Below are 27,659 nucleotides of genomic sequence, written 5' to 3' on the forward strand. Positions count from 1 at the left end.
GTGTCCATGTACCAGGGGTGGCATGGTGCCCACATGCTGGGGGACAGGATGGTGCCCACATGCTGGGGACAAGATCATGCCCATGTGGTGGGGACAGGATGGTGGCCATGCTCTTGGGACAGGATTATGCTCATGCGCTGAGGACAGAGCTGTGCCACCAGGCTGGGGACAGGATTGTGCCCACATTCTGAGGACTGGATTGTGTCTATGTGCTGGGGACAGGATGGTGCCCATGTACCAGGGAATGATGCTGTCCCCATTCACCAGAGCACCCTTCCACAACCACACTCATGGACCCTCATCTCCCAGGTGCCCATGACAGCCCCGTGTCCCCCCAGCAGCCCTCACCCTGGCTCTCGTTCTTGATGGGGAAGCAGAGGATGTTCCTGGTGCGGAAGCCGGTGCTGTCGTCCACCCCGCGGTAGAAGAGCGGGTGGGAATAAGCGTCCTTGATGTTGAGGATCTTGCCGGTGGTGGCCACGTGCCCGGCGATGCCCTGGTCGGCGGGGATGCGGATCTCATAGCTCTGGAGCAGGGACATGGATTGAGGCACCGTCAGCACGTTTGTGATGACACCGAGCTGTGTTGATACACTGGAGGGAAGGGATGGGACCCACAGGGACCAGGATAGACTGAGAGGTGGGACCATAGAAGCTCATGGAGCTCAACCAGGCCAAGGGCAAGGTCCTGCCCCTGGGTCGGGGCAATCCCAGCACAGACACAGGCTGGGGGAGACTGGATGGAGCAGCCTGAGGAGAAGGACTTGGGGTGTTGGGTGAGGAGAAGCTGCCCATGACCCGGCTTCAGTGTGTGCTTGAGCCCAGAACCCCCCCGTGTGCTGGGCTGCACCCCCAGAGCGTGAGCAGCAGCTCAGGGAGGGGATCCTGCCCCTCTGCTGCGCTCTGGGGAGACCCCCCCTGCAGTCCTGATCCAGCTCTGGGGCAACAGCACAAGAGGGACGTGGAGCTGCTGGAGCGAGGCCAGAGGAGGCCACGAGGATGATCAGGGGCTGGAGCAGCTCCCGTATGGAGCCAGGCTGAGAACATTGGGGCTGTTGAGCCTGGAGAAGAGAAGCTGCGTGGAGACCTCAGAGCAGCTTCCAGGGTCTGAAGGGGGCTACAAGGATGCTGGAGAGGGACCTTCATCGGGGACTGGAGTGACAGGACAAGGGGTGATGGGTTCAAACTGAAACAGGGGAAGTTCAGGTTGGATGTAAGGCAGAAGCTCTTCCCTGTGAGGGTGCTGAGGCGCTGGCACAGACTTTTCCCAGAGAAGCTGTGGCTGCCCCATCCCTGGCAGTGTTCAAGGCCAGGTTGGACACAGGGGCTTGGAGCAACCTGCTCTAGTGGAAGGTGTCCCTGCCCGGGGCAGGGGTTGGAGCTGGAGGAGCTTTAAGGTCCCTTCATCCCCACCCATCCCATGACTCCCTGGCACTTTGGGGACAGCACCCCGGGCACCCCAAGCCCCGCGCTGCGCTCCCGGCACTCACCTCATCATCCACCACCCCTCCATCAAACACTTTGGCCACCAGCTCGTGGCTGAGCCGGTCCAGCAGGAACACGGAGCATCTGGAAGAGACCGGACGCTGCTGTTACCCGTGGGGGGGTCCCGGCACCCCAATGGTGCCCCCCCCGCCCCGTGCCCCCCCCCGGGGCTCACTCACATCTCGGCGTTGCTGAGGTTTCGCGCCTCGGTGATGATCTCCTGGAGCAGAACAGAGACGTCGTCTGCGGGGCGAGGGGGGGGTCAGCGAGCCCCGGGCAGGCAGGGGCTGCCCGAGCCCCCCCCCGCTTCCTGCTTCCCTTTCCTGCTTCCTCGTCCCATTTCCACTCCCCCCTTCCCCATCCTGCTTCCCCTGCCCACCCGTGCAATGAAATGGGGGGGGTCTCAGCCTGCACCCAGGGTGGGCTCTGCCTGCGCCCCCCCCCACACTGCAGGAGCACGGGGGTGGAGAAATGGGGTCTGCACATGTGTGTGCATGCATGTGCATGCGTGTGTGCATGCCAGAGGGTGCCCGAGCCCGTGGCAGCAGCCTGTGCAGCGCAGCGTGGGGTGAGCTGCAGCGGTGCGGGGGGGCGTGTGCTGCAACGTGTGTGCCTGCAGTGGTGCATGCATGTACGTGTGTGTGTGTGTGTGCAGCTGTGTGTCTGCATGCAGCAACATGTATGCAGGCAGTAGTGAGTGTGCAGCGGTGCATGTGTGCAGCAGCACATCGATGCATGCAGCAGTGTGTGTGTGTGCATCAGTGTGTGTGTGCAGCAGTGCATGTGTGTGCATCAGTGTGTGTGTGCAGCAGTGCGTGTGTGCAGCAGTGTGTGTGCGCAGCAGTGTGTGTGTGCAGCAGTGCATGTGTGCAGCAGCACGTGTATGCACAGCTCTGTGTGTGCCGCAATGCATGTGTGTGCATTAGTGCGTGTGTGCAGCAGTGCACGTGTGTGCACAGCTCTGTGTGTGTGCAGCAGTGCATGCGTGTGCAGCAGAGTGTGTGCACATAGAGCAGTGTATTAGCGTGTGTGCAGCATCATATCTATGCACGCAGCAGTCCATGCATGCAGCAGTGCATGTGTGTTCAGCTGTGCGTGTGTGCAGCTGTGCGTGTGTGCAGCTGTGCATGTGTTCATGCAGCAGTGTGTGTGTGCACACGCAGTAGAGTATTAGTGTGTGTGCAGCAGCACATACATGCAGCAGCACACGTATGCACACACGTCTCTAGGTGCACACATGCAGCATCAGCGCAAGCCCAGCCCCATGCAAGCCCCCGGCCACCCTCCTGTGACCGTGTCCCACAGGACCCTGGCACCAGTGGGGACAGGGTCCCGGGTGCCACCACCCCGTGGTGCAGCACATGGGCTGTCCCACAGCCCTGCTCCTGCACCAGCACCTACCCAAGTGCGTGAAGAGGTTCTTTGCCACCTGCAGCAGGGCCTGGAGGGGACAGAGGGGACACCATCAGCACCCAACACGACATGGGACACACGCATGTGCTTGGCATGACACGGCTTCATGTGTGCGCCTCACCTGGCACTCACACTTGAGCTTCTGCTCCTTCTGGAAGGCCAAGGTGCTGGTGAGCACCGTGGAGGTGTAGCAGAAGCAGTGCTGGATCTTGTGCTCATCCGCCTCCGTGTAGCTGCAGGGGGGGACAAGACCCCAATGGGGACACTAGGGGACAGCCCTCAGTAGTGTCCAGAGTGAACAGCCCTGCCGTCACCCCATGGTGGCACCCAAAAGGGGGGTAATGGCCCCATCCTGCCCCCCCTAAGCTCACGCTCACCTCTCACCACTCAGCTTGTTGAAGGCGCAGGCCAGTGCCACCACTTGGGAGGTGGCGCGGCTGATGACGGGGACACAGAGCATGGAGGTGACCTCGCAGCCCAGCATGCTGCTCAGCTGCTTGTGCTCCTCCTGTGGGATGAGGTGAGATGGGCACCGCCATGGCGCACCAAAGGGAGCACAGAACCACGTCCCCATCCTGGTCCAGGATGGGACCCACCTCGCTGATGTCCTTCAGGGTGATGGACTTCTTGTCCTCCACCACTTGCCCCAGGCGCCCGAAGGTGAGCTGCGTGTGGAGGGGATGGGTGAGCCCGTGGCACCCATTGCCCCCCAAGCCTCCATCCCCTCGCCACCCCACTCACCGAGAAGCTGATCTCCTCCTCCAGGACACGGTCCCCCACCACCTACAAGAGATGTGGGGAGGAGAACCCATGGGATGGTGGCCAAACCCATGGAGGTGGGTTAGGGGGTGCAATGGGGTGCGGGTCAGGGCAGGGGGATCACAGTGGGACCTACCTGGCAGAAGAGCTGGTGGTTGTCCTCAGACACGAGCAGGAGGCAGCAGCACAGGGACTGGGTCTCCTGCTTCAGCTGGGGGGGGATAAAGGGAGGGTCAGCACCCCAATGTGCCCCGAGCCCCTCAGGGCAGGATCAGGCCCCTCACCACCCCCCTGGGCACCCACAAGGGCCACACAGGACCAGGTGCCCCCTAGAACCTCTTCCTGTGGCTGGTCAGGTTCACTCTGGTCACTACTGATGGCGAGGACCAGGCTGTTCACTCTGGTCACTACTGATGGTGAGGACCAGGTTGTTCACTCTGGTCACTACTGATGGCGAGGACAAGGCTGCTCACCCTGGTCACTACTGAGGGCTGTGTACAGGGCACTACAGAGCAGGAGGAGACCCTGTAGGTTGTCTCAGAGTTTCTGTGGCTCTGTTCACTCTGGAGACTACTGATGGCGAGGACAAGGCTGTTCACTCTGGTCACTACTGAGGGCACTAAAGAGGCATTAAAGAGTGGGAGGAGCCCCTGTAGGTTCTCTCAGAGCTTCTGTGGCTCTGTTAACTCTGGAGGCTACTGAGGGCAGTGTACAGGACACCTGAGAGCAGGAGGAGACCCTGTAGGTTCTCTCAGAGCTTCTGCGGCACTGTTCACTCTGGAGACTACTGACGGTGGGAGCAAAGCTGTTCCCTCTGGTCACTACTGAGGGTTGTGTGCAGGGCACTGGAGAGCAGGAGGGGACCCTGTAGGTTCTTGCAGAGCTTCTGTAGTCAGGGTGACACTGTTCACTCTGGACACTACTGATGGCAAGAGCAAGGCTGTTCACTCTGGACGCTACTGAGGGCACTAAAGAGGCATTAAAGAGCAGGAGGAGACCCTGCAGGTTCTCTCAGAGCTTCTGTGGCTCTGTTCACTCTGGAGACTACTGATGGCAAGGACAAGGCTGTTCACTCTGGTCACTACGGAGGTTGTGTACAGGGCACTACAGAGCAGGAGGAGACTGTTGGTTCTGGGAGAGCATTTGTGGCTCTGTTCACTCTGGACACTACTGATGGCGAGGACACTGCTGTTCACTCTGGTCACTACTGATGACTTGAAGCTTTCCTTTGCTTTGGGGGGACTTTCTATGTGGGGAGGGGGGAATAAAACAGGATGTCCCAGTGCTGGGACAAGCTGGGGACTGCTGGGGTGACTACTCACATAGTTGACAACCTTGAGCTGGAGCGAGGCAGCATCCAGGTCATAGAGCTCACCTGCAGGAGGGGCGAGAGGGGCTCAGCACCCACCATCACCCTGCCCTGCACCCCAACCCCGCTGTGCCCCCCGGCCTCACCGCAGAGCTGCAGGATCTTGCAGTCCAGGGCGCTGTAGCTGCTGTCGGGCACCTTCTCAGCCTTGGCCAAGGAGGTCTGGGAGGAGCTGGTGGAGAGGCTGACCTGGGGCCAGGGCTGCAGCTTCTGCAGGGCTTGCAGGCGCCGGAACGCCACCAGGGTCTGCGGAGGGACAGGGACAGGGGGCCTGGGGACAGGGTGCAGGGACCCGGTGATGGGACCCACAACCCAGCTGGGGGCACTCACGTGTCTCTCCAGCGCCTGCAGGTTCTGCTCGTCCAGGTCGCTCAGTTGGCCGCAGTGTACCTGAGGAGGGGGTTGTGGGGTGAGGATCCCGGGGTGCGGGTCCTGTCCCTGTGCCCCAGAGCCCTGCCCATGTGCCCGTGCTCACCAGGATGACGCACACCACGGCCCCGCTGTCCTTGTCCACCAGCGGGATGATGAGCACTGGAAGAGAAGAGAGGGTTGGGATTGAGAGGAACCAGGGGCTGGTGCACTTACGGTGCATGTCCCCTCCATGTCCCCATGAGTCACCATCCAACCCTCCATCCATCCATCCATCCATCCATCCATCCATCCCTCCCTCCTTCTCTCCCTCCCTCCATCCGTCATCCATCCATCCACCCACCCATCCATCCATCCATCCATATATCCATCCATCCATCCATCCATCCATCCATCCATCCATCCATCATCCATTCATCCATCCACAATCCATCCATCCATCCACCACACACCCATCCATCCATCCATCATCCATCCATCCATCATCCATCCATCCATCCATCCATCCATCCATCCATCATCCATCCATCCATCCATCCACCATCCATCCTCCCACCCATCCATTCATCCTTCCATCCATCATCCATTCATCCATCCATCCATCATCCATCCATCCATCCATCATCCATCCATCCATCCATCATCCATCCATCCATCCATCCATTCATCCATCATCCATCCATCCATCCATCCATCATCCCTCCATCCATCCATCCATCCCTCCATCCATCCATCTATCCCTCCATCCATCCATCCATCATCCATCCATCCCTCCATCCATCCCTCCATCCATCCCTCCCATCCATCCCTCCATCCACCCATCCATCCTCCCACCCATCCATTCATCCTTCCATCCATAGAATCATAGAATCCCAGACCAGTTTGTGCTGGAAGAGACCTTAAAGCTCATCCAGTTCCACGGGCAGGGACACCTTCCACTAGAGCAGGTTGCTCCAAGCCCCTGTGTCCAACCTGGCCTTGAACACTGCCAGGGATGGGGCAGCCACAGCTTCTCTGGGCACCCTGGTCATCCTTCCATCCATCCCTCCATCCTCCATCCATGCATCCGTCCCCATCCCCACGTCTTATCCATCCATCCCTCCCTCCACCCACCCCTACACCCCCACCTTAGCACCCACCTTGTGCGCCGGGGGCCAGGGGTGCTGCCAGGGGTCCCAGCTGCTGGCTGGGGAGCTCGGTGGGGGGCAGCCCCCCACATTCCAGCCGCTTCTGCTTCCGCACTGCATCCCTGCAGGGACACGGACACCCTCGGGTACCCTGAGGCACCCAGGCAGGGACCCCCCGGGCACACATGTGTGTCCCTGCACACACACAGCACCCTGCACACGTGTCCCCACACGCACACAGTGTCCTGTACACACATGTATCCCTGTACATGCCCAGCACCCTGCACATGCTCTGCCATGTCAGTGCCCAGCTCCCAGGGAATTCCCTGTGGATCGAACCTCAGCCGATGGATGGGTGTAGGGACAGGATGGGGTCAGGGGCAGGATGAGGATGAGGATGGGGATGGGAATAGAGAAATGGAAAGGGGTTGAAGGATGTGGACAGGGATGGGGATGGAATAAGGATGAGGATGGGGATGTGATAGGGACAGTGATGGGGATGGGATGAGGATGAACAGGAGGATGAAGATGGGGAAGGCATTGAAGATGGGAACAGGGATGGGGACACGGACAGATTGAGGATGGGGGCCAGGATGGGATGGGATGAGGATAAGAATGGATACGGGGATGGGGAAGGCGAAGAGAAAGAAGATGAGGATGGGGACAAGGATAGGAATGTGAATGGAATGAGGAAGAGGGCCAGGGTGGGGATGGGATGAGGCTGGGGATGGCGATGGAGGTGGGGATGGGGAAGGGAATGGAGATGTGGACAAAGAAGGGGAAAGGAAAGGGCATGAAGATGGGGATAGAGACAGGGATAGAGACAGGCATGGAATGAGGATGGGGCCAAGGATGAGGATGGAGATGGGGAAGGGAAAGGGGACAGGGATGAGGATGTGGATGGGATGACAATGGGGACAGGGACAATGATGGAGACAGGTCCCTGACCTCCTGCACCCAGACCCAGGTCTGCAGCAGGGAGGGGACACGGTGCAGCATTGGGGGGGGACAAGGATCTGCCCAGCCCCGGAGCCTGCTGGTCCCTATGAAACCTCTCACCCTCTGTGCACACGCATGTGCACCCACACACACACACACACGTGTGCGCACACACGCCCTCCGTGCACACACGTGTGCACACACAAGGGCCGGGCTCACCTGAGCTTCCCCTCGGGTGGCAGCTCGTGGGGGGGGTCATCGCAGATCAGTCGGGTTTCCCCATCCAGCAGGTAGATGTAGACGTGCTCCTGGGGGGTGGGGGGGGAGAGGGGCTCTGAGGGACGGGGACCCCCCCAAGGGACCCCCCAACCCATCACCATGAGCCCAAGAGCCACCAGCACCAGGGTCACCAGCACCACCAGCACTGGTGCCACAAGGTCTTTAGGGACCCTGCGTCTCCTCTCCCCTCTATGGAGAGGTGGCCAGCGAGGACCAGGGACTGACACTCAGGAAGGTGACCCCAGGAGCAAGCTTGCACTTAAGGTGCCAACCAGGGCTCTGTCTGCGGGGAGGCCACCGGGGTGGGCTGAGCAGGACACCCCGTATGGAGCTCAACCTCAGTACGAGCCAGCGGAGAATCCCCCACCTACCACTGCGGGCAGCAGCGAGACCAGCGCATGGCGGAGGGTGTCCCTCAGGCCTGAGGCATCGATCACAGCCCCCAGGCTCAGCAGCGCGTCCTGGGGAGAGAGCAGAGCATGGACATGGGGTTAACGGGGCCTGAGACCCTGGTGATGGGCACCAGGAACCGGGTCCTCGCCATCAGACCCCAGGAACCCTCCGTGACTCAGGGCCACCTTCACCCACAGGGTCTCCAGCTTGACCAGCACCATTCTGGGGTGAGAAGGTCTGGTTTTGGGCAATATCCAACATGGGAGGGAGGTGGGGGGGCCCCAAAAGTGGAGGAGGACACGGATGGGGCATTGGGATGGAGACAAGGGGTGGCAGGAGGTGACCCCCGGAGCTGAGACTGCGGGATGGTGGCCCTAAAGCCAAGCTGATGGACACATAAGGAATGCCAATGGCCGCATAAGCCACGTTGGTGACTGTGGTAGCCACATCACTGCTGCACTGGCCACGTCACTGTCACCTCCATTCCCGCCTCCATCCCTTGTCTGGAATACCGGGATAAGGACAATGTTGCTACAGGAATAGGTGGAAGCTCTAAGTTCTGGTCCATGGCGTTTGCTGTTCCTTCAATCCCGGTTTTCAGGCTCCATCCCTGGTGCCACCCTCCGGACACCATCCCCAACCCTGCACCCTGGGGACCATCCTGGGAGCATCCTCGGATGTGGGGCCGGATCCGGGTGGGATCTTCCAGCTGAAGACACGGCACTGGATGTTATTCCAACAGGGCCGCATCTCCAGTCACCTACTCACACTGGAGACACATGCACTGTAGAATACAGCCAGGCCTTGGCGTGTGTCCATCCCAATGTCCCTCTGTCCCTCCGTGGTGGCTCAGCACTGGGAACATGGAGCAGATCCCGAGCGGGCCCCCGGGATATCAGTGAGCACCAAATGCCAGTGGCATCCTCGGCACGGGGATGGACAGATGCAGCTGGATGCGGGTGATGCTCTAATAGGGCCAGGAATCCGGGTCCTGCCCTGGAGAGGGGGGAAAAGCTGCGGGAGCTAAAAAAAGCCATTCCCGAGATGGGGAGAGAGCGGCGGGAGCAGGCGGGAGGGTCTGATGCGTGGGGGGGGGCTCGGGAAGGGCATCCCACTCATCCCGCTCATCCCACTCATCTTACTCATCCTACACATTGCCCATCCCACTCATCCCGCTTGTCCTGCTCCTCCCACTCATCCTGCTCATCCCTCTTGTCCCATTCTTCCTGCTTGTCCCACTCATCCTGCTCATCCCTCTTGTCCCGCTTGTCCCATTCATACCACTCACCCCACTCATCCTGCTCACACCATCCTGCTCACCCCATCGTCGCACTCATCCTGCTCATGCCACTCGTCCTGTTCATCCTCCTTGTCCTACTCATCCTGCTTGTCCCACCAGCACCATGCATCACACTTATCCCACCAGTCCCACTTGTCCTGCTTGTCCCATTCTTTCTGCTTGTCCTACTCACCCTGTTCATCCCACACATCCTGCTCATCCTCCTTGTACCACTCATCCCACTCGTCCTGCTTATCCTACTAATCCACCCTATTTGTCCCACCCATCCCACTCATCTCACTCATCCCACTGATCCTGCTTGTCCCACTCATCCCACTTGTCCCATTCATCCTGCTTGTCCCGCTCATCCCACTTGTCCCACTCATCCCATTCATCCCCCTCATCCCACTCCCATCCCAGCTCCTCCATCCCGCAGCTTTCCCATGCTGCCCATCCCTGTGGATGCTGTGGACCCATGTCTGGGGCTCTGCACCCCTTTGCCACCTGGATACCCCCTGCTCATCACTGGGCAGGGATCCAGCGTGCAGCCGGAGCCTCCACCGGGACACATCCCACTTATTGCCATGAACAGTGATTCCCAACAGCCTCGGGCTGGGCTGATCCCTGTATCCCTGTGCCAAGGCCAAGCTCCTGTCCCTGGGTTGAGGCAATCCCAAACACCAGCACAGGCTGGAGGAGATGGGATGGAGCAGCCTGAGGAGAAGGACTTGGGGGTTCCCATCCCTGGCAGTGTTCAAGGCCAGGTTGGACACAGGGGCTTGGAGCAACCTGCTCTAGTGGAAGGTGTCCCTGCCCGGGGCAGGGAGTTGGAGCTGGAGGAGCTTTAAGCTCCCTTTATCCCAACCCATTCCATGATCCATAATTCTATGATCCCTCCCAAATTCTTCCTCCGCATGTGGAGGGGGTCCCTGCTCCAGCTGGATGAAACACAGACCCACTGCATCCTTCCTCCCCACTGCAGTGGGATGAGGGGCAGCATCCATCCCCCTGCACCCCCAAACCAGACAGGGAGCACCCCCGAGGGCCAGTTGCATGGAATTCCACCTGCATTCCTGCAAGGAGGTAGTTAGGGATATAATCAGCTTCCCAAATCCAGGCACTTCCATGAGCTGAGCTTCTTCACCATCCCTTTGGGGACCACAGTTGGGGTGCCCCATATCTTGCTCCACACCATGAGCCCCATCCAGGCACCTTCCCAGTTTGGGGGCTCAGTTGGGAGATGTGGGATTTGGGGGGGGGGGGTCTCCATGTCCATTCCCAGCTCCAGGGACACTTGGCTGGGACCAGAGTGACACACACGCATCCCTGGCACAGTGGGATGCTCCAGTGCCTGGTGGGGACATGTCACCCCATCCTGTCACTGGGGTGTCACTGGGACTCACTGGGACTCACTGTGCTCACCGCAGCCCTGGATCTATCCCATGGGATCAAACCACTCCATATCCGCTGCTGCCTGTTCCCGCTGCGCATCCCGCTTCCCTGGAGGCAGAGCAATCACACTGCTTCCCAGGGGGCAGGGAGTGATAACAACTTCCCTGGCGCGGGGGAAGCATCTCCCTGCTGCCAGAGCAGAGCTCACACCCTCATCCCGGGATCTGCTCCATAGGATAACACTGCCTGGAAGTGGGATGCCTGGAGATGGGTGCTCAGGGGGATTTGGGGTGAGATCCAAGGGCTGGGTGCAGGCAGCAGCTCCTGGGACTCATCCAGACCTATGGGCAGGGTATGTGGTGTGGGGCTGGGAATCACTCCAGGAGCTGAGGGTGCTGCATCCCTGTCCCTGTCCCAGTGTCCATCCCTGCCCACATCCCTGTCACAGTCTCCATCCCTGCCCCAGTCTCCATCCCTGTCCCTGTTCACATCCCTGTCCCTGTCTCCATCCCTGTCCCTGACCCAGTCCCATTCCCTGTCCCTGTCCTGTCCCTTTCCCTGACCACATCCCTGCCCCAGTCTGCACCCCTGCCCCAGTCTCCATCCCTGTCCCAGCCTCCATCCCTGTCCTTGTCCCTGTCCCTGTCCCTGACCACATCCCTGCCCCAGTCTCCATCCCTGTCCCAGCCTCCATCCCTGTCCTTGTCCCTGTCCCTGACCCTGACCACATCCCTGTCCCAGTCCCATTCTCTGTCCCTGTCCCAGCCTCCATCCCTGTCCTTGTCCGCATCCCTGTCCCAGTCTCAATCCCTGTCCCATTCCCTGTCCCCATCCCTGTTCCCAGCACCCACAGGACCACCACCCTGGGGCTGTTGTCACCCCTGCTCTGGCCTGGGAGGACGGGGACACTGTTCTCACTGTGCCTGACCCCAAGTGATGGGTGACATGTGCCACCACTGACCCCTCAGTGTCCCATGGGACCACCACGGCACAGCCCAGCCCCACATGGCACAGACCCATCAGCAAAGCCAAACCTCTGGAGGTTTCCCTATGGAAACTTGTTTATTTCCCACTTATTTTTCCTCCCCTTTTCCCTTTGGAGAGCAGCAGCAGCATCCCAGACCCAGCCAGGGAATGATGGGGACCCCCCCCACCTTATCCCAGCCTCCTCGGGCTCCAAGAGATCCCACTGGAATGGAAAAGCATCTTTCCCAGTGGAGGGAATACACCCATAGCAAAACCATGGCTTTTGCTGGATGGGGAATTCTGGGACAAATCCATCCCCATGCTCACTCCCCCTGGCCCCTCTGGATGTTTATGGAATAGAGGAATCCCATCCTGGCTGGCTTCCCCTGTGGAAAGGCTCCTCTCACGCCTGCAATGGGGAATGGGGGGATCCCACATTCACCTCCCTGTGTGCCAGGTCTTGGGATCTGTGCTCCAAGGTGGTGGATGGGAATGGTTTCACCCCCATAGGATGATGCTTCCACTGCCCAGAGCTTCCTGGAGCTGGATCCAGAAGCCAGATCCAGTGCAGTGGTACCCACTGGGATGCTCATCCTGCTTGGAAAACGTGGTCTCTCTCTGGGGACCTGGGCACTTGGCAATGGAATTAGCTCCAGCAAGAGCCCAAATCCAGGATGTGCCACCCACTGGGCTCCTCTTTATCCAAGGGGAAACTGAGGCACGGGACAGCCAGCAATTGGGAGCATCCTGCACCCAGAGCTGGGATGCAGGGCTCCATCCTGCCTTGCAAAGGGGGCCAGGGCTGGGTATCCCTGAGGACAAGGATGCTGGGCCGATGGGAGCAGATCTGCATCCCAGATGGATCCCACCATGGGTGCTGGCTCCAAGGGTGGGGAGGGCGCTGGCATCAGCAGGCTCCTGCTGCATCCTTCCCTGTGCCATCCCTGTGGGATCAGCAGCCCCTGATCCTGAAGGAGATGAATCATCTCCCAGCTGAGCTTCCAGCCCAGCCTTGCCATAAGAGCTGCCAGTGAATTACTGAATGGAGCTCGGGGGTGTCTGTCTCCCCATGAACCCTCATTGCTCAGCTCCTGCCTTTCCCAATGGGATTTTATCCACCTGGGAACACGAGGGAAATGATCCCAATTCATTCCCTAAGTGGATTAGTGCGTTAGCCCCTGGCGTGAGCGATCGCCTGCGGGATGGAGCCCGACATTGCTCTGTCTGGACCATTTCACTCCCGAGCTGGGAAAATCCCAAATCAGATTAAGAGCATCCGAGATGCTGAGTGTGCAGATCTGTGCCCATGGCATCACATCCCTTCCTGGTACTCACATCCCACAGGAACCATCCCCATCCATGGGTGGACACTGCATCCCAGCAAAGGGATGTGGATGCTCGAGAGTAGGGGATGCTCAAGAGTGAGGGATGCAGCGAATTGGGGTCTGTGGTAGGGAAAAGCCCCCCCATCACCCCAGTTATTGCCTTGCCCTGAGCCCCTCTGGTGGCAGATGGGGTGGGATGGTGGCCTGCAGGGAATCGCATCCCTCCCACCTTGGGCTCTTCCCATGGGATGCAGCTGACAGCCTTTGGATCTCTGTATGTGTGACAGGCAAAGAGCAAACCACATCTGTGTCCCTGTCATCACCCATCCCGGTGTCCCCAGCCTGATCCTTGAGCCCCCAAGTTCCCTGCTTATCCCCAAACCAGGTTTGGGACCATGGGGACAGGCAGGGACATGGGGTCCTCTCCCATGCCCCAGCTCTGCCTTTCCCCATCCCTTTCTCCCATCCCATGTCCTCTTTGCAGAGGAAGATGCTGGACCAGGACCCCCTTCATCCCACACCCATCACACCATCTCTCCACATCCATCCAACCCTTTGCCACCTCTCCAGCACCACAGTGACACCACATCCATCCCCATCCCCCAGAATCCATAGGGAAGAGCCGAGCCCCCCTCGAGCCCCCCAGGCTGAGCCCCAGCAGCCGGTGCCTGCCGAGCCCCCCCCCACCCCCGGCGCCGCCCGGGCCAAGCACTCGCTGAGCAATGTGGTGCTGTTATAAATAGCCCCGAGCTGTGATTCATCCCTTCTCCTGCCTCTCCCTGAGCCCCCCAGGCCCTGCTCCCATTCCCAAGGGATGGTCCCCCCCCTCCCTGCTCCGGTTGCATGGTCCATGGCTGCAGCGGTTAAATATAGCCCAGCCCCGGCTCTGTGTTAGCAACACGGAGCTGACAACGAGCCCGGTGCAGGCAGAGAGGGGAAACTGAGGCACGGGGCAGGGAGAGGCTCCTGAAGGCAGCAGGTCCCACTTTGCTCTGCCGTGGGTGCTGCTGATGTCCCTGCCAGCCCATCTCTGTGCTGATCCCAGCCCCACAGGCATATTTCCCCTGGGAATCCTCTCCACAGGGGTGGGGATATGGAGGGGGCTTCCCTGATGCTGCCCCAGCTGCATCCCTGCGGCATGGTCCAGGGTAGCAGAGGATGGAGGGATGGATGGACAAAGGGGTGGAGGGATGGAGGGGGGGATGGACACAGGGATGGAGGGATGGAGGGGTGGATGGACACAGGGATGGAGGGAAAGATGGATGGGCAGAGGGGTGGACGGACAGAGGGGTGGAGGGATGGAGGGACAGATGGATGGAGGGACAAAGGTATGGAGGGAAGGACAGATGGACAGAGGGACTGAGGGCTGGATGGACTGAGGGCTGGATGGACAGAGGGATGGATGGACAGAGGGATGGAGGGCCGGAGGGATGGAGGGCCAGAGGGATGGAGGGGTGGAGGCACAGAGGGATGGATGGACAGAGGGACAGAGGGATGAATAGACAGAGGGATGGAGGGATGGATGGACAGAGGGACAGAGGGATGAATAGACAGAGGGATGGAGGGATGGATGGACAGAGGGAGGGAGGGAGGGACAGAGGGATGAATAGACAGAGGGATGGAGGGATGGATGGACAGAGGGACAGAGGGATGAATAGACAGAGGGATGGAGGGATGGATGGACAGAGGGAGGGAGGGAGGGACAGAGGGATGAATAGACAGAGGGATGGAGGGATGGATGGACAGAGGGAGGGAGGAAGGGACAGAGGGATGGACAGAGGAATGGAGGGATGGATGGACAGAGGGAGGGAGGGATGGACAGAGGAATGGACAGAGGGATGGATAGAGAGAGGGCTAGATGGACAGAGGGATGGACGGCTGGAGGGATGGAGGGAAGGATTGGAGGGAGGGATAGACAGAGGGATGGAGGGAGGGTTGGACAGAGGGATGGAGGGCTGGACGAACAGAGAGAAGCGCCAGCTCTGCTGGGAAGCCATCCCTCACCTCCCGCCTGCCCATCCCGGCTCGGGGCTCTGCTTTCCATCCCGAATGCCATCGCTTTAATCTAACCCGGCAGCAACAACCCGTAACCCGGGGTAGCTCCTTGATTACCTCATCGTCCCGAGGGGGATACCGAGCGGGAACGGGAAGGAAGCCCCCTGGGACCCCTCCCGCCTCCCCGCGCTCCTCTGCCGCCCGCACCCAGCGGGGCCGCTTGAGCCTTCCCGGGCTGGAGGATGCAGCCTGCGGGATCCGCACCGGGACAAGGCACGTTGGAGCCTGCCGGGGCTCAGTGCCCCAGCCCGGGGCTGGGTGCGGGTGAGATGGGATGTGCCGAGCCCGGCGTCACCCCGGACCTTGGCGCATCCTCCGCGCTTCACATTGGCCTTCACCATCACCCGACCGGCGCCGGGATGCACAAGTACCCGGCACAAGTACCCGGCACAAGGTGTTTGCACGGGCCTCTTTACAAAGGCTGTTTGCACAAGACTGTGCACAAGGAGGTTTGCACAAGGAGGTTTGCACAGGGTGCTTCTCATGGGGCAATTTGCACAAGACAGTTTGCACGGGGTATTTACACAGCCCCGTTTGCAAAGGCTGTTTGCACGGGGCTGTTTGCACAAGACAACGTGCACAAGACAACGTGCACAAGACTGCGCACAGGGAGGGCTGCACAGGGTTTTCATGGGGCAATCATCACAAGGCCGTTTGCACAAGGCCGTTTGCAGAGGGTATTTGCATGGGCCTATTTGCAAAGGTGTGTTTGCAACGGCTGTTTGCACAAGGCCATTTGCATGGAGAGGTTTACACAGGGTGTTTGCACAGGCCATTTGCACAAGGAGGTTTGCACAGGGTGGTCTGCACAAGGCCATTTGCACAGGCCAGTTTGCACAAACAGCTTGCACAAGGCGTTTGCACGGGGCTGTTTGCAAAGGCTGTTTTCACGAGGCTTTTACACACTGCATTTGCACAAGGCCACTTGCACAAGTCATTTGCACAAGGCCGTTTGCATGGACCCTTTGCACGAGGCTGTTTGCACGGACAGTTTGCACAGGCATTTGCACAGAGCAGTTTGCACGAGCGGTGCAAACCATTTACACAGACCATTTGCACTGCCTGAGGAAACCCTTTGCACGGGGCATGTGCACAGGGTATTTACACAGGGTATTTGCACAGGCCTGTTTGCAAAGGCTGTTTGCACGGGGCCGTTTGCACAAGGCATTTACAAACGCGTTTACACAGGCCATTTGCACTGGGCAGTTTGCACGGGGTATTTACACAGGGTATTTACACAGGGTATTTGCACAGGGTATTTGCACAAGCAGCTTGCACAGACCCTGTGCCCACCATTCCCTGCGGACACCGCTGTCCCCAAGCGCCACATCTCCCTATTCCAAGCACAATTCCCGACCTGCGCCATCGCGGGACACGTCGGGGGCCGCTCCCCGGGTCATCCCCCCGCATCCCGGCCTCTGGAACGCGGCCGCAGTCAAGGGCGCTTCCTGTTGATGTCCCTGTGTCGGGCGGGACAAACGCCCTGGCCCGCGGCCGCGCTCCTCAAGGATTTCCCGTCGCCAGGAACACCGCGGCCGCTTGGAACAGCCAAAGGAGCGGTGGGTAATGAGCGCTGGAGCGGGAAGGGGCCGGGGTCGCTCCAACGGGATCGGGAAGGAAGTTGTTAGATTGGGGGGAAATGAGTGGCAGGAGCTGATAAATGGTTGGGCAGCGTCCAAGGTGTTCCTGCACCCATGGGACGCCACAGGGACACCACAGGGACACCCTCATCCCCATGTCGCCCATCCCTAACCCATGTCCTTCCATAGGGAAGGGGACAAGGACCCTGCTCAGCCCCATGTCACCCATCCCTTAACCATGTCCTTCCATAGGGAAGGGGATAAGGACACCCTCATCCCCATGTCACCCATCCCTTACCCATGTCCTTCCATAGAGAAGGGGATAAGGACACCCTCAGCCCCATGTCACCCATTCCTAACCCATGTCCTTCCACAGGGAAGGGGACAAGGACCCTGCTCAGCCTCATATCACTCATTCCTAATCCATGTCCTTCCATAAGGAAGGGGACAAGGACACCCTCATCCCCATGTCACCCATTCCTAATCCATGTCCTTCCATAGGGAAGGGGACAAGGACCCTGCTCAGCCCCATATCACCCATCCCTAACTCATGTCTTGCTGTAGGAAAGGGGACAAGGAGCCTGTTCAGTCCTGTATCACCCATCCATGGAGCTGGCACCATGACCATCCCCAGGATGCAGCATTCCTGGAAGGTTTTCCCTGGCACACAGTCCCTTCCTGTCCCCGCTGGCCACCAGCACCTCCCGGCTGGGTTTTAAGGATATTCCTAAACATTTCCTGCTGGATTAGCCATGCCAAAGCTCCCCTGGCCTGAATTTGCTCTGGACCATCATGGCAAAGCCTCCAGGAGCTCTGGGATGCAGCCAGCGAGGGGTTTGGATGGATGGGGACAGCCAAATCCATGGTGGGGACTGGGAGCGGTGGGATGGGAATGGGGGACGCAGCATTCCCGGATCCCCACCTGGCACCAGCCAGCACTAATGGGATCTGTGCAGTGATTGGGGAGCTCGTTCATCAGCCTCTGATGGGATCTGGGAAAATTGAATTCCTGGCCATCTGCAGATGGGGAAGGAATTCAATTTGGGACAATGCTCCGGAGTGAGACCGAGGCTGCCAGAGCTTTTCCTCAGGGAATTTGCTCTGGAGGCACCAGCACCTCTTATATGTTCCATATAAAAGAGGGTTTGGATACGGGATCCAGTGTTCAGACACTGGGAAGGAGTATGGGAATGGCGGGGATCTCGCTGCTCCAATGGGGAAACTGAGGCACAGCCCAGGGAAGCACAAATCCACCATTAAATGGTTCCCTATGGATAAGGTTTATAGCACTGGAGTTTAATGGATCAGGACCCAGTCTGGAATCTGATTTCCAACCTCTTCGTCTATGGCTGGTCCCAAATCCATGCCCGGAGCACCCAAAGGTGCCCAGAGCCGCAGGGATGCACTTACAGGGACCTGACTGAGCCATAAGGAAGAGAGAAAATCCCTGCTCCTGCTGCCAGGGAGGATTCGCTTCTGGATTTGGCAGCATCCCGATGGAGCCAGGCTGGGAGCAGCCATTCCCTCTCCTGAGCCAAGAACAGGGAGTCTCAGAACCAGCCCTGCTCCCCATCTGCATCCCTCCACATCCACAGGGATGCGGCTGCATCCAGCAAGGAGCCAGCCCCATCCCCACATCCATGCAGTCACCCCCAAGAGCTGCTTTGGCTCCCCATCCTGTAGGGAAGAGCTTCCCATGGATGCTCCAGCAGGGAATCAATAGAGACGCGGGTCCAGCCCTCCCCGCAGCACCCTGACCCCCACCCGCTGCCACCAGCTCCCTGCTAAATGCCTCAGTGGGGTTCCAAAGAGCCAAGGATGGATGCGGGGCCGGAGCGAGAAATTCCTCCCTTGCAGCAAATTCCAATGGTCAAACCCCCCCTCCCCCAGGCTCCGGACCTGATGGTAGCAGCACCCAAACCCCTGTTACCCCCTGCATGGGTGCAGCAGCAGCACCCAAACCACAGCTCCCCACGTCTGGGTGCAGCAGCAGCACCCAAACCCCATCTCCCATTTGGGGGGTGCAGCAGCAGCACCCAAACCCCAGCTCGCCATATCTGGGTGCAGCAGCAGCACCCAAACCCCATCTCCCCCTCTTGGGGTGCAGCAAGAGCACCCCACACCCCATCCAGTCCCTGCCCTCACCTTGCATGTCTATCCCACCATGACCAGGCTATTCCCACATCCCAGCCCAACTTCCACACGCCTGGAGGTGACCACAAGCCCGATGTGACCCCATGGGGCAGGAGAGGACCAGGACTCAGAGCCTGAACCCCGCAGCCCCCCCCACATCAGCGCCTGTGTGGGGTGATGCTGCACCCACAACCCACCACCCCCTGGAGCCGCCGTGCCCACCGCGCTTTAGCCAGTGGAACCCCCACACTGGGAAGCACCCCCCCCAATGTGGGGGTCCCCCTGTGCCCCCCCCAGCTCGGTGGGGTGGGGAGGAAGCCGGCCCGGCCCCGCCTCATGGAAAGAAGCGCCCGGGGCGCATTGTTGAGCCGCGGCCCTTTTCCTCCCGTTTATGGCCCTGCCTGATGTGTTTGTGTCCGCGGGAGGAAGCACCGGGATGGGCGCCGGGAACACGCGTGTCCCGCTCGGATCCCGGCCCCACACGTGGGGACTGGGGCAGGGGCAGCCCCACACGTGGGAACTGGGGCAGGGGCAGCCCCACACATGGGAAACTGAGGCAGGGGCAGCCCCACACATGGGAACTGGAGCAGGAGCAGCCCCACACATGGGAAACTAAGGCAGGAGCAGCCCCGCACATGGGAAACTAAGGCAGGAGCAGCCCCGCACATGGGAAACTAAGGCAGGAGCAGCCCCGCACATGGGAACCGGGTCAGGAGCAGCCCCACACATGGGAAACTGAGGCAGGAGCAGCCCCACACATGGGAACTGGGGCGGGAGCTGCCCCACACATGGGAAACTGAGGCAGGGGCAGCCCCACACATGGGAAACTGAGGCAGGGGCAGCCCCACAATGCGGCACCCCAAGCCCTGCCAGCATCACCTGTGGGGTAGAATGATGGGGGGACACAGCACCCAGGTGGGGTATCCCCAATGTGTGGGTGCAGCGTGGACCCCCCCCATCCCTATGGCATAACGTGGACACCCCTAAACCCCCGGGCACACCGTGCCCCCTCCCCAAGCTCCTTCCTGCTTAACCAGGCTGCCAACACGTCCTCAATTAGGCTTTGATTCATGGACCAGTCAGCCCATAATTGCATTGGGAGGAAGAGGAGGCACAGACATCTTCAGCCTCACGCCAAAGCGGGGTGGTTGGGGGGGGGCAATAAGCCCCAAGCCCTATATACACCCATATATACCCCCCAGCACCCCCCTGGCTCTAGTCGGGTGCTGGGACCCAGAGGGACCCCCCCCCCCCACCATGGGGAAAGCCACTTGTCCTGCCCTGTACAAGCCACCCCCCTTGTCCCTGCGCTGGGATGTCCCCAACCCTCGCAGGGGGCTCAGTGCCCCCCCCCCCGGAGCACGGACCAGCCCCGCTCCGCTCCTTCCCCTCCGTCAGCAGCTTTCGGCTGCTTCCCGTTTCCTTCCCTTCGCTTCCCAAAGCTCCATGTCCCTGCCCCGCTCCAGCCTTGAACCCGGAGCCCCCCCCAGGACCCCCCCCCCCCGAAACCCCCCATCCCAACCCCAGCCCTACGGACACAGCTCTCACCCCCCCAAACCATCGGACACTGGGATCAGGGATATGGACAGACGGACGGATGGGAGCGCTCCAGTTGGAGGGACCCCCCCAAGTCACCCCCCAAGTCACCCCCTAAATCTGGGTGCATCTGAAGGCGCAGGAGCACTAAGGATCAGATGGGGGGCAGCTTCCTGTACCCCAAAACATGCAGCTGGTGAGAGGAGGGAGATGAGGGCTCAAGCAGGGTGCTGGGGGGGGCTGTGGGGCACCCCCTATCTCAGCACCCCCTAACCCGAGGACTGGCCCCATAGGGGACACGCTGCCAGCAGAGCAGGGCAGGGGGACACAGAGGGGACCCCAGCACCTCCAGCCCCGCATTCCCAGCCTCTCCCAAGCACATCGCACCCCCAAATCCATACAACCCCCCCCATAGGCATCCCCCCCATTTTCCACCGACCCCCCCCATTTCCCGGTGACCCCCCGGGGGTGGCTCACGGTGTCCTGGAGGGTGCCCATGGCGCGGTCCCGGCTCCCGGCTCGGCGGATCCACCGGGATCGGCACCGGGATCAGGATCGGGACCGCCCGGTCCAGCCCATTTCCTCCGCCCCCCCCCCGCCTCCTTCCTCCGGGGGACACGGAGCTCTTCGTGTCCCCAAGCCCCACGGCGGGTGTGGGGGGGCACACACAGACACGGCGCTTCGCTCCCCACCATTGGACCCCCCCGGCCGCTCCGTGCCTCAGTTTCCCCATCGGCATCTCCCGACGGGAATAGGGGGGGTCGCAGCCCCCCGGGAAAGCTCAGCCCCGGGGCGGGGGGGGTGTCCCGCAGCCCCCGATGCCGCCGCAACAAGCACACCGGACCCCCCCCACACCTCCCAGTATAAACCCGGGGACCCCCAGACCTCGGTGCACCCATCCCACCCGGGTCCTGGGTCTTGGGGGGGAGAGGAGATGGATTGGGGGTTCCGGGTGGGATAAGAGGCGGTTGGAATGGGGGTCCCGGATGGTAAAAAAGGAGGATGAGGGGTCCTGGGTGGGATGGGAGGTAGTTGGAATGGGGGTCTCGGATGGGATGGAAGGCGGTCGCGATGGGGGTCCCGGGTGGGAAAAGAGAAGGATTAGGGGTCCCAGGTAGGATGGGAGGTGAGTTGGGGGTCCCTGTTGGGAATGGAAGCGGGTCGGGGGTCCTGGGTGGGATGGGAGGCAGCCGGGATGGAGATCCCAGCTGGGAAGGGAAGTGGGTCGGGGGTCCCGGGTGGGGTGGGAAGCGATTAGGATGGGGGTCCCGGGTGGGGTTGGGATGGGAGGAGGTTCAGGGGACCCGGATGAGACGGAAGGCGGTCGGGATAGGGATTAGGGAAGCGAGTCGGGGGGTCCCGGCTGGGAAGGGAGTGTGGGGTGACCCGAGGGGGTCCCTATGGGTTCGGGGGGGGTCCCGCCGCCCCTACCTGCAGCACCTCGGAGCCGGGCGCGGTGTCCTCCGCCTTCAGGAAAACCTGTTGCCCCCGGCTGAAAAATTGAAGGAGGGCGGTGAGGAGATGCTGGAGCCCCGGCACCATCCCGGCTCCAGCTCCGGATCCCGGCTCCTGCTCCGGATCCCGGCCCCCGGCCCCGGCTCCCGGCTCTGGATCCCGGCTCTGGGTCCTGGTTCCCAGGTCCCGGTTCCCAGATCCCTGTTCCCTGTTCCCGGCTCCCGGCTCCGACCAGGGCTGAGCCCCGCCGCCGCCCCCCCCTCCCGCCCCGCTCCGCCCCCCCCCCCGCCCCGCTCCGCACCGCACCCGTTGCGAGGCAGCGGTCCCGCGGGCTCCTATGGGGCTGGGGGGCTCTAAAGGGGGGTCTCGGGGTGGCGGGGTCCTCTATGGGGCAGATAAGGGAGACCCCCCCATAAGGTCCCCCCGGCCCCGCTCCGACTCCGCTCCGACCTGCTCCGCACCGCGTTTACTGCGGGGCAGAGGCCCCGCGGGCTCCTGGGGGGATGAGGAGGGTCCTGGGGTGGGGGGGGTCTCCTATGGGGCAGATAAGGGGGACCCCCCCATAGGACCCTGCTCCGCACCGCATCTGCTGTGGGGCAACGGCCCTGCAAGCTTCTATGGGGCTGGGGGAGCCTTATGGGGGGCCCCCTATGAGGCAGATAAGGGGGACACCCCCCAAATCCCATGTTTAACCCCTGGGGGGGTTTGGGGCACCTTCGTGGGCAGGGGTCACCCCCTAACACCCCTCTTCCTACCCCTTCTTAAGGGCTGTGCCCCAGGAGAAGGTTGGGGTGTCTCCCCCCCCCGATCCTTCCCCATTGGGAACTGGAAGCTTCACCCCATTTTTAGGCAGTGATGTCCATTCCTGGCTTTAGGGTGACTGTTGCAGGGCTCGGTATGGACAGGACCCCCCCATTCCTCCCATCCCTAGGGAATATCAAGGAGATCATCCCCTTCTTGAATAGGAGGGACCCCCATTTTAGCCCCATAGGGGTGCAGGAGCTGCTCACCCCCATCCTCCTATACATCCCCATTGCCTGCAGTGGGAAGTGACCCCTCTCCCACCCTTTGCCCAGGGACAATCATCAGGATTTTGGGGGTGCTGCTCCCCCTGCTTGGCCTGAGCCATAGAGGGACCCTTGGGCCTGCTGCGCTGCAGCATGCGTGGAGAAGACGGATGCTCCATCACCCCAAAAGCAACAGAGCCGGTGCCCAGATTAAAGAGGGAGGAGAGGGATATGCCAGTGAAGAAGATGTTATCCCAAAGCCCCCCTGCCACAGCCACCATCCCACCTCCATCCATCTCCTCGGGTAGAGGAGGAAGGTTTGGGCAGGGGCAGGAAGGTCTCCTCCTCCTCTTCCTCCAACCTCAGTGAACCCCTTGGCTCACTCCATGTTTCCTCCATGGCCAGCGCTGCTCCTGCTCCTGCTCCTGCTCCTGCTCCTGCTCCTGCTCCTGCTCCTGCTCCTCTCCCAGGAGCTGCTCAGCAGCTCATCTCAAGCTAATTCCTCAGTCAGGCTTATGGATGGGGTGGGAAATCCAATGGGAGCAGGGCCCTTTGTGGGGTGCAAGGCCCTTTGCAGGGTGCCAGGGCCCTTTTCAGGGTGCCCAGCACCTTACTCCAAGGCTATGCAAACACCCCAATGCACTAACGCTGCGTGCACAGCCATGCTATCGGACATCAGAGAATACACACGCAAGACCCCGGGTGGATGCAGGAGCTGCACAGCGGAAGCTTTAACCAGAGTGAATGTGAAAGTCCCTGGTTTTGCCTCACATCTACCAGGAGCCAAAGAGTCCTGCTGCTCCCCAGGGTGCTGCGGGGGTTCGCTGGTGGCTCGTAGGGGCTCAACCCCTCATGCGTCATGGAGGGGGGACACTGAATCCACCAAACCTGGGCTGATGGGTGCTGGTGGAGGCAGAAACAACCCTGAAGGGATGGAGAGAGAAGCTCCACGGTGCCCTCACCCCTATGAGCATCCCCCATGGGGTGACAGGGAATGCCCCGTTGCCCCCCGAAAGCGCCCTTGAGTGGCTCAGCCAGGATCCCTGGGGGCCTGACAGCAGCAGGGTCCTGCTGTGTGCTGCAGCCTGCACCTCAGACCTGCACCCGCATGTGGCACCCCACATCCCGCTCCCTGCCCCCCAAACCCTGCTCCCTGCACCCCACATCCCCTACCCCGCATCCCGGTCCCCGCATCCCCCCCGCTCCCTGCGGTGCCGGGGCCAGCGCGGGGGTCTCGGGGCGATGGCGGAGCCGCGGGGCCATCTAGTGGCCACCCCGGGGGGCTCCCACCGGCCAGACCCCGCCGGGACCCGGGGACAGCGGCCTGGAGCGCCGGGACCGCGTCCTGCCAAGGGGGGTGGCACAGGGTGATGGGGACCAGCCCCGGGTGGTGGCACAGGGTGATGGGGACCAGCACAGGGTGATGGAACAGGGTGATGGCACCAGCCTCCAGTGATGGCACAGGGTGATGGCACCAGTCCCGGGTGATGGCACAGGGTGATGGTCACCTCACTCCTTCCTTCACCCTTTGCCATGGCTCTTCCTCCACTCCAGCCTCAGTTTCCCCCCATCACCGAGCGGGAATTGTCCAGGTCCAGGCTCTCTGGGATTCATCTCTATGGAAAACAGGATAACCCCACCGAGGGTTTGGGGCACAGCACCCTTGTGTTGGGTGAGGATGCACCTCACCATTCCCACCCCATCCCAGCGATCAGGAGTCAGCTCCATGGAGCAGGCTCTCATCATTCCCATCTCCTTGACCAGGCCACCACAAGGACTAGATCCCCAAGATCAAGCCCCGAGGTCCCCAGCTCTGGGGACCCCCCGATGAAGATGGTCTCTGAGCATCCCCTCTGGCTCTGCCCCATGGGTCAGACGTGGGTCCGAGCATGCAGCAGGTCCCCCCCCATGCGGCTGGCGCCCAGCGTCACCCCCCAGGAGCTGGCACGTCATTGTCACCAGCGCCACGCACGGAGCCAGGTCACAGCTGCCCGGAGGACAGAGAGCCATTGCTGAGCCACACAAGGACACAGTGTGGGGATGTCCCCAGCTTCCCTGCCACCCATGGGGGCCTCGGGACAGCAGAGCGGGACACAGGGATGCGGGGACACAGGGGAATTGGGGACAGCAGAGTGGGACACAGGGATGCAGGGACAGAGGGATGCAGGAACACAGGGGTGCAGGGACATAGAGGGGATTTGGGACAGTGAAGGGGACACAGGGGTGCAGGGATACAGGGGGATTGGGGATGGGGCAGTGGGACACAGGGATGCAGGGACACAGGGGTGAGGGACACGGGTGCAGGGACATAGAGGGGATTGGGGACAGTGAAGGAGACACAGGGGTGCAGGGATACAGGGGGATTGAGGATGCGGCAGTGGGACACAGGGATGCAGGGACACACGGATGCAGGCACATGGGGGGCCTGGGGATGGGGCAGTGGGACACAGGGATGCAGGGACACAGGGGTGAGGGACACGGGTGCAGGGACATAGAGGGAATTGGGGACAGTGAAGGGGACACGGGTGCAGGGATACAGGGGGACTGAGGGTGGGGCAGTGGGACACAGGGATGCCGGGACACAGGGATGCCTGGGGATGGGGCAGCGGGACACAAGGATGCAGGGACACGGGTGCAGGCACAGGGATTAATGCAGTTCAGCCAGTGTGTGTTCAGCAAAGTGCCTCTCCCCATTCAGCTTAATGACCCGGTGTAATTATGGGCTGCTCCGGTACAATTAGGAGCTGCTCCAGCTCCCCGGCTTACACAATCCCTCGGGAACAGCATCCCTTGGAAGGGAATGTCACGGCTTGATGTGGGACACACAGCACCGGCACAGGGAATAGATCCAGGGAGAGGCAAAGGAGCGTTTCCCATCCGTGCTCCCGATGTTTCCATTCTCCCCATGGTGCTTTCCCTGCTTCCCACCTGGGTGACATCCTGCCTCTCCCCAGGGATCTGGGCCTCCAGCCCTGCTCCGCTGCGGGTGTTTAATGGCTTAAAAGGGAGCAAAGTTCATGCAGTGAGTAAATATTAACCCTTATTTCACACCAAACAAACCCCTTTTTGGGGTTTAAATCCCAGTTTTTCCTGGAAAGCAGGAAATGTCAGCACTAAACAGCATCAAACCATCAAAACAAGGGATTTGGGAGGGGGTTCATAGCCCAGGTAGTCCCAGAAGACCAACAGCACCCTCTTCCCCACACCCAGCCCCTTTGCAGGTCCTATGTAAGTGGGGAAGCTGCAGAAGCCTCCCCCTAGAGCAGGATTTGGGGTGCACTGGGTATACTGGGAGCACTGGGACACTTGGTCCATGGGCTGGTGCTCGCCAGAGCTGCTGTCAATCGTGTTGGATGAGTGAAGCTTCATTAAGCTGGAGCTGGGATGGATGGATGGATGGATGGATGGATGGATGGATGGATGGATGGATGGATGGATGGAATCCAGAGCCAGATCCCAGCTCCAGGGATGCAAAACTGAGCCAAGGATGGTCCCACCTCCCCGAGCATCCCTCATGGGAAGGGGACATGGAGACAATCACGCACTGGGGCTGCAGGGAAGCCTCCAGTATGGAAAACACCTCATTGCTCCCCATATCCCATGGGAGCAGCGAGTGGGGAAACTGAGGCTGGGGAGGCCCTGCCTGTGGCCAGTCCCTGCTGCAGGACCTGGGCTGCAGCAGAGTTCCAGGGATGCGGATGCTGCTGATGCTACTGGAGCTATTGGAGTTATTGGAGCTATTGGAGCTGCTGGAGCTATTGGAGCTACTGGAGCTACTGGAGCTATTGGAGCTATTGGAGCTATTGGAGCTGCTGGAGCTATTGGAGCTATTGGAGCTACTGGAGCTATTGGAGCTATTGGAGCTGTTGGAGCTGCTGGAGCTATTGGAGCTGCTGGAGCTATTGGAGCTACTGGAGCTACTGGAGCTATTGGAGCTATTGGAGCTATTGGAGCTATTGGAGCTGCTGGAGCTATTGGAGCTGCTGGAGTTATTGGAGCTGTTGGAGCTATTGGAGCTATTGGAGCTGCTGGAGCTATTGGAGCTATTGGAGCTATTGGAGCTGCTGGAGCTATTGGAGCTGCTGGAGTTATTGGAGCTGCTGGAGCTATTGGAGTTATTGGAGCTATTGGAGCTGCTGGAGCTATTGGAGCTATTGGAGCTGCTGGAGCTGCTGCAGCTCAATTGAGGTGTCATCTCAGCAGAGCTGTCGACCCAGGGGCCTCTGCCAGCTCCAAATCCATGCGGAAATGAACCCATCTGCTCTCCCGCTTGGCTGCTAATCCCAGCGCAGCTCAGCCGGGATGTCACCGGCGCTGGATGCGGCTGCGGATCCATGGAGCAGCTGCTGCGGGCCCCTGGCTCCTCCATGGAGAAATCCCAGCCCGGCAGTGGGAGGGTTGCGGTGGCCATGGGGAGAAGGGGATGCACATGTGTGTGTGCACAAGCGTGTGCACATATGTGTGCATGGGCGTGCACTGGTTTGCATGTTACCTGTATGTATGTCTGCAAGGGGTGCATGCAAGAGGATGGGCACTTGGGGTGCATGGAATGTGCATGCATGGGGGCGCATGTATGGGGGGTGCATGCATGAGAGTGTATGCAAGAGGTATGCATGCAAAGGGATGTGCACATGGGGTGCATGCATGGGGTGCATGCATGGGGATAAGCATTTGGGCTGCATTTGGGGTGTGCATGCAAGGAGATGAGCACTAGGGATGCATGGGGATGTGCATGCAAGGAGATGGGAACTTGGGATGCATGGGGGTGAATGCAAGGGGATGGGAACTTGGGGTGCATG

At 60.7% G+C, this 27,659-nt stretch overlaps 1 protein-coding gene across 2 annotated transcripts in view; it reads right to left on the bottom strand.

The window, feature by feature from the left end:
* Positions 1-27,659, bottom strand: part of PDE2A (phosphodiesterase 2A) — a 52,620-nt gene that overhangs the window by 8,034 nt on the left and 16,927 nt on the right. Inside the window, exons 2-18 of one of the 2 annotated variants that reach the window (XM_030476004.1) lie at positions 21,830-21,890; positions 8,111-8,200; positions 7,680-7,768; positions 6,534-6,643; positions 5,501-5,556; positions 5,356-5,415; positions 5,112-5,271; positions 4,979-5,031; positions 3,793-3,867; positions 3,639-3,680; positions 3,494-3,562; positions 3,275-3,405; positions 3,019-3,130; positions 2,886-2,925; positions 1,664-1,727; positions 1,490-1,568; positions 349-526 (exon numbers count right to left, since the gene is read on the bottom strand). In XM_030476004.1, the coding sequence (XP_030331864.1) occupies positions 349-526; positions 1,490-1,568; positions 1,664-1,727; positions 2,886-2,925; positions 3,019-3,130; positions 3,275-3,405; positions 3,494-3,562; positions 3,639-3,680; positions 3,793-3,867; positions 4,979-5,031; positions 5,112-5,271; positions 5,356-5,415; positions 5,501-5,556; positions 6,534-6,643; positions 7,680-7,768; positions 8,111-8,200; positions 21,830-21,890 (1,469 nt within the window). The remainder of the gene's footprint in view (positions 1-348; positions 527-1,489; positions 1,569-1,663; positions 1,728-2,885; positions 2,926-3,018; positions 3,131-3,274; positions 3,406-3,493; positions 3,563-3,638; positions 3,681-3,792; positions 3,868-4,978; positions 5,032-5,111; positions 5,272-5,355; positions 5,416-5,500; positions 5,557-6,533; positions 6,644-7,679; positions 7,769-8,110; positions 8,201-21,829; positions 21,891-27,659) is intronic. The other variant, XM_030476005.1, reaches the window with a different exon arrangement.

This window comes from Strigops habroptila, chromosome 2 (assembly GCF_004027225.2).
Source record: "Strigops habroptila isolate Jane chromosome 2, bStrHab1.2.pri, whole genome shotgun sequence".
NCBI classification, from domain to species: Eukaryota; Metazoa; Chordata; class Aves; order Psittaciformes; family Psittacidae; genus Strigops; species Strigops habroptila.